This window comes from Octopus bimaculoides, chromosome 2 (assembly GCF_001194135.2).
Source record: "Octopus bimaculoides isolate UCB-OBI-ISO-001 chromosome 2, ASM119413v2, whole genome shotgun sequence".
Taxonomy (NCBI): domain Eukaryota; kingdom Metazoa; phylum Mollusca; class Cephalopoda; order Octopoda; family Octopodidae; genus Octopus; species Octopus bimaculoides.
In genome coordinates this window covers 190,191,537-190,198,109 of record NC_068982.1, presented here as the reverse complement: position 1 = coordinate 190,198,109, position 6,573 = coordinate 190,191,537, and the positions used below count along the sequence as shown (strand labels likewise).

The following is a 6,573-nucleotide window of genomic DNA, read 5'->3' as shown; positions in this document are numbered from 1 at the left end:
CTGGGGTTGATGAAATCAGCTAGCCCCCTCCTCACAAATTTCAGGCCTGGTGCCTTCAGTAGAAAGGATTATTATTATTATTATTATTATTATTATTATTATTGTGGTGAGCTGGCAGAATCATTAGCACACTGGGTGAAATGCCTCATGGCATTTCATCCATCGTTATGTTCTGTGTTCAAATCCTGCCAAAGTCGAGTTTGCCTTTCATCCTTTTGGGGGTCGATAAATTAAGTACCAGTTATGCACTGGGGTCGATGCAATTGATTTAATCCCTTTGTCTGTCCTTGTTTGTTCCCTCTATGTTTAGTCCCTTGTGGGCAACAAAGAAATAAGGATATAAACGCGCGCGCGTGAACAGAGGCTTCTGTCCACCATATCCAATCTCAAGACACTTGCCCAAGGTACCACATGGTGGGACAGAACCGAAAATCATGTACTCGGGAAGCAAACTTCTTACCACACAGCCACGCCTGTTCAATATTTTACTGCAATGCTACTAAACGACTGATCTACGTGACTGAAGATTGACTTAATTAGCATCATCATCACATACGACTAGTAAGTAACTGATCAAAGTATCTACATGACTAAAGATTGAGTCTCATCATCATGCAGTACTGCTACTACATAACTGATCTATCTGACTAATGAGGACTCTTACTCATCAATTAAAATGAACTGCTACCACATGAATGAGTGATGTCTGAGACTAAAGACTGAGTCCTGCTCATCATCGTACTATACTAATATTACATGTGTGATCTATGTCAGTGCTTCTCAAACTATCTGATGTGGTGTACCGGCAGTTCTTTTTTTTTTTTGCCAATGTGCCAGGGACAAGTAATATTTCTTAGTAATATTAATTTATACTGGAAACAATATATATAATAAAGATAATAAAAGTTGGCAATTTCTTGTGATCTCCACCTAAAAAACACCAACCGATCTTGGTCGTTACCAGCCTACTCTGGCCCCTGTGCCTGTAGCACATAAAAAGCACCCACTACACTCTCGGAGTGGTTGGCGCTAGGAAGGGCATTCAGCTGTAGAAACACTGCCAGATCAGACTGGAGCCTGGTGCAGCCTCCTGGCTTCCCAGACCCCAGTCAAACCATCCAACCCATGCCAGCATGGAAAACGGGCGTTAAACGATGATGATTTTATAATGTTTTTCTTTTCTGGAAACTTGCCACGTACCGGCAACTGATGGTACATGGACCGGCACCGATCTGTGGACCACCACTTTCAGTAGCACTGATCTATGTGATTAAGGACTGGTTCCTTAGACGTCCCCGTGTCTCACAGTAACAAATCCCTTCAGTTATTTCTCTAATTAAATAGTTAGGCTTCAGAAGATGGAAACAAATTTTGAAATTTGTTTACCAGTATTTGGTTCTGTTCAGTTATTGTTGAGTGATGGATGAAAGCCTCACCTTCCTATTGTTGACTTATCTAGGCTGGTTGTAAGTCTACTGTCAACCCTGTCTAATGACAGGTTGTGCCGAGTACTCATATCTTTCATCTTGTTTCAATCATTACACGCTGGGGCACTCTGCTTTGAAGAATTTTAGTGGTTCCAATTCCCAAACTGACTGCATTGTGCCCTAGAGCAAAACATTTCATTTCACGTTGCTCCAGTCCACTAAGCTGCAATGGAATGGCCTTCTGATCAGTGGGGGGAGGGGGGAGTGTTGGCCTGCATGCCAGGCAGTGGCGTGACATCAAACAAGAGCTAAATTGATGCAGAGAGTGTATTGGGACCAGCAAAATGTCGAACATACAATAGAGTCTGATTGATCATGTGAGACAGGACGTGTAACTTTGGAAGAATAGGTTTGGTAATATCAGGAGATGTGGACAAACGAGGTTTATAACTGAACTTTCTCAAATTTCTAGGTACTTACAGAAAATGATGAAATAAGGAATACTAATTTTCGAAAGAAAAATATGTATTCCCTTAGAATATAATCAAACAAACAAATTTCTCATTTGTGTAACTATTCTGTTATCTACATCTCTGATTCTGTGTGGTGCTCATTTACTCATAGCCTGTATTCAAGCCTAGTATGTGTACTCTTCCAGTCTGTATGTTAACTCTGTATCTCTCATCTATATACGATGTAATGCATGACTGGAGAAACTAACCAACATTTATATCAGCTATTATCATAGAGAGACAGACAGACAGAAGTATATTTGCGAGAAATTGAGAAAACGACACCCATTTCCATGGTTACTTGTTTATCGTTTTAATTCTGATGACCATCCAGTGGAGAGCTCTCACTTTCAATATCTCCGAATATACAGACCCACTGTTATCAGAAACATGTGGCAACGGGGTATATATATATATATATATACATATTTGTAACACTTGTGATAAATGAAATAAATCGTAAATTATTATTTATAGTTATCTGCTCACCAACTAAGGACTGGGTTTGTCCGTTAACAGGAAACAGAACGTTCAGTTCAGACAGGCGCCAGAAATATCTTCTGGTTTGTTTACCTTTAATAAATACACAAACATTGGCAACTAATCACGCACTACTTCCCAGACAAAGCGAAGAAAACACGAGAAACTATACAATAATTCCTTTATATATATAATGGCTTAGATGACGGAAACTTCGAAGTCACAGACAGTATTATTCATGTCAAAGAATAATAAAATTTTTACTCTACGGAAAGTTTTGAGTAATCCTTCAGTTTCATGTAAAATTGTTTTTATTATAACATAAAACAAACACTATATTATATAATATATATATATATATATATATATATATATATATATATATATATATATATATACACACTCACACACACTTATTTTGATCGTTATCGTATTGCAATAATTAAGACAAGCAATTTCAGATAATCCAAATATCCACAAACATTTTATGAAGTATATATCACAGTGAAATACATGTTTAATTCATACAATAAGGGGTTAATCCTTAAGTTTAAGTTACAAAACCCAAATGAAATCAGTTTGTATATTGATATATGAAAAACAATATTTACGATATTTTTTTTCTCCTCAGCAACTGTTATTTAAGTCAGAAAAACTATATTTTTATTCAACATCGTAAAAAAAAAAATTTCTTTACTTTTCTTTAATTTTTGCCGACAAAATGTAAATTCTTACCCTGTAATTTGCCGACTTTGGTAGCAATATATCAACGAGGAAACGAAATCAGTAGATTATGGGTTAGGGTTAGATAGGTATGCATGTGTGTGTGTGTGTTTGGAAATCGTTCAAACGTGTAAGTTTTGTTTATATTTGGGTTTTATAAGCTGAAAAACAAATAAACAAACAAACAAAAACTTAATGTTGATTAAGTGTCGGTGCTTACCTCACATGTTTCCATAGCTTCGACAGTTCTACCCATTTTCCGATTGCAGTCCGATACCCGCTGGTTTAGTAAACGTTGGTACCGGCTTGCTGCCGGGGTAACCGGACAAAGTTGCGGGCCACTGCGTGTCTCGGAAATTTTCGGAGTTTTTAAGTGTCCATAGGCACGTTTATACCAGCCAAGGGCTGAGAAAGTGTCACCTAATGAAAGGAACATGTCACCATACCCAATGCAGACCAACATGGCTAAAATCGAATCGCATCTGGCATTGGCAACTTCCAGTGCTACGTCATAGTGTTGTAAAGCTTTAGGGAATTCTCCCAGACCGACATAGGCCTGCGCTTGAGTCAGGTAAGCATAACCATGCAGTGGCAGATGAGAAATACTAGCAACAGGGCTGAGGGTTACGACCAGCGGTGAGTAGCGAGGCAGAGTGGTCAGATCATTCGATCCTTTACCATTTAATAACATTTCCGTCTGGATACAGTGATGGCTATAACAAATGGCTTTGTGATATTCGCACAATTTCACGTTGCTCCGTGCTAAATTCAAGTAAGCAACGGACAAATGTTTCCAATAATATTCGTTCGTTTTACGCGTCTTTTTACTTTCTTTCTTCACTTTCTTTTTATTACTCTTGCTCACTTTTCTGTCTTTTCTTTTCTTTTGTTTAGCTTGATATCTGGCAGTGATTAAATTCAATTGGGCCACGGAATTTAGCAACATTTGTTTCAGTCTGCCTGCATCTTCGTGGGCCCTCAAAAGGTAACCAAGAATTTCGAATTTTTTGCTATCGTCTTTCACCCTGGCCAACACAGTTTGCCAAGTTTGAACAGCTTCGTCATAGCGGTGTTCATCATACGCTCGAAGACCTTTCCTAATCTCTGTCCTGACAAGTTTTTGGCCCATCTCACAATTTGTTTGTTTTCCTTCTCTTTTTTTGTCCGGTCTTTTAATTCACTCTTGCCTTTTTAAAAGCAGACTTAACGACTTGGATGTATCCAATTCGTGGTATTGTTTGGACCGTGCTCATGAGGACGTTTTACTCGTTTTTATGTAAATATTTTCTCTCTAATTCCTACACGTGACCTAAAAATAATATATTTATCATTGTCAATTACAGTTTGTAGCAAATAAATATCGATTATCAGCGACCTTTGTTAGTAGTAGCAATAATAGTTGAAGCGATTCTTTGCTGACAGAAAACAGGTTAGTTTTTAAAGCGATGACCAACCGCTTTAATTCTTGGTTATGCTTATTAAAAAAATATATCCACAGGTTTTTATATATCACAGTAGTTTAAATCTTATACAACTTTAGTTGGGTGAATGTTTTCCAGATTTAAATATCATTCAAAATACAAATTATTGTCTTTGTTTTGTTTTTAGTAATATTCAAATAATTTTTTTATCAGTCAGTTCTATAGAATATGGTTTTAACAAGTAGTTCTAGCAATAAATACAAATATTCAACAAGATATTTTTTGAAAAATTAATTTCTTCAACACACACATAGAATTAGTATATTAGATTTTATTTGTCAAGATCGAATTAAAAACGAAAACTTGAAAGCTTTACTTCACCTCCTCCTGTCCCGTCTTTAATTTATATATTTGTCAACAAGTTTACAGCCGGTAACTTGCTGGAATGGTTAAACTTTTAAAGAATTCTTCTTCAATGAATGTACCCACTTTGATGGATCATTCTGCTCCCTGTTCCCTTTCGTTCAACTTTATTTACCCCTCCACTCATTATCTGAAAGCTCTTATCACTATTAGGGAGCTACTTAAGAAGTCTTTATTCTTATATATAAATATCTCCCCCAGTCTTTTAATACCATTTCAGTCACTACTTGCTACTTAATGCCGTCTTTATCTTTCGCCTTAGTTTCTCTTTCTTAGGTACAATTTACAAAAAAAATTCTTCCACACTTTGCTTTCTTTCACCTGCTTTCTCTCTCATTCACCCAATTCTAATATGTCATTAACACATTTTTAATTAACAATTTAACTTTATAATTACACAGTTTAATTCAAAATTTTTCAATCTCCCTCATCATAGAACTAAGATGTGATGAGGTGGGAACTTCAAAGCGAGAATTATCACAAGGAGGGGGTTTTCCCTCAATTCTTTAACCAACTTGCGCTTTTACTCGGTCGACACTGACGTATCACAGAAAGCCAGAGATAGATTACTGTTATTCAATCTACATGAAAAACAAGACTAATATTAGGAAGCCATCAGGTCGTAGTAAGAGGCTAGTTTCCTTTTCTTGTTTTTCTCAACGTCTTTTACTCAAACATTTCTCGATGTTCAAAGAATTTGTCGTCTTATTAAAAACAAATTCTTGATATTTGCTTCTCTTCACTATGACTTGTATATATCTTTCGTTCCTTGTTATCAATGAAAATGATAATCTTTTATTTTTATTTTTCCATTCGTTCAACAAATATGGTTTTTTTTTCGAAAGGTTTCTCTAATTATAAGAAGTTATTTCAGCAATCCTTGTCTTAAACCGAAATTAATATCTCCTTCTGACGAAGATTAATTATCTCACTTTTACTTGATGCTTTTACAGCGAGATAAACCTTTGTTTCCCTGTTATACAGAATGTCAGTTTTATATTTTGGCGAAGAAGAAATAAAGATATCCAAAAAGATAATTAAAAACAGTAGATTCCAAGAGAAAGAATGATAATTACTTGTTAATTACTCAGATAAATTAATTTCCTCGAAATCCTCGTAATCACAAAACAGAAATCCGGTGGTACCACACTTAAACACACAAGTGAGGGTAGTTTACATTCTAAAAGACTCTTCAAAAATCGATGCAGAGTTCTTGATAAATATTTTTTCTTCTTTTTCATCGGTGCCGTCAAACATTTGGTAAGGAGCGCTGTGTAATACGAGGGACCATAGTAAATAATATTAACGAACCTTGTCTTTTAGGGTTCGTTTATTTAAAAGCACCATTCCATCAATGTAATTCATTTTGGCAAAATCTTTAGGTTTCCTTTATTTTTTATTAATATATTTTTCCAAATGTTATTTTTTTTTTTTATCGAAATATATTTTCTTTTTCTTTTAGATAAACTGATAATTCCTCGGAGTTTTGTTTTTAAAAATATTTTTTTGTAAACGTGCTTTGTTTTGTAACCCGTCCGTCAAGAACTCTGTTGTGTTCTGACATTCTTTGATTTAGTGACAAATATT

At 35.6% G+C, this 6,573-nt stretch overlaps 1 protein-coding gene across 1 annotated transcript in view; it reads right to left on the bottom strand.

Annotated features, from left to right (window-relative positions):
* Positions 1-6,567, bottom strand: part of LOC106881946 (43 kDa receptor-associated protein of the synapse) — a 74,826-nt gene extending 68,259 nt beyond the window's left edge. The window contains exon 1 of the mRNA XM_014932477.2: positions 3,363-6,567. Coding sequence (XP_014787963.1) covers positions 3,363-4,271 — 909 coding nt within the window. The 5' untranslated portion in view covers positions 4,272-6,567. The remainder of the gene's footprint in view (positions 1-3,362) is intronic.
* Between the last annotated feature and the right edge of the window lie 6 nt (positions 6,568-6,573).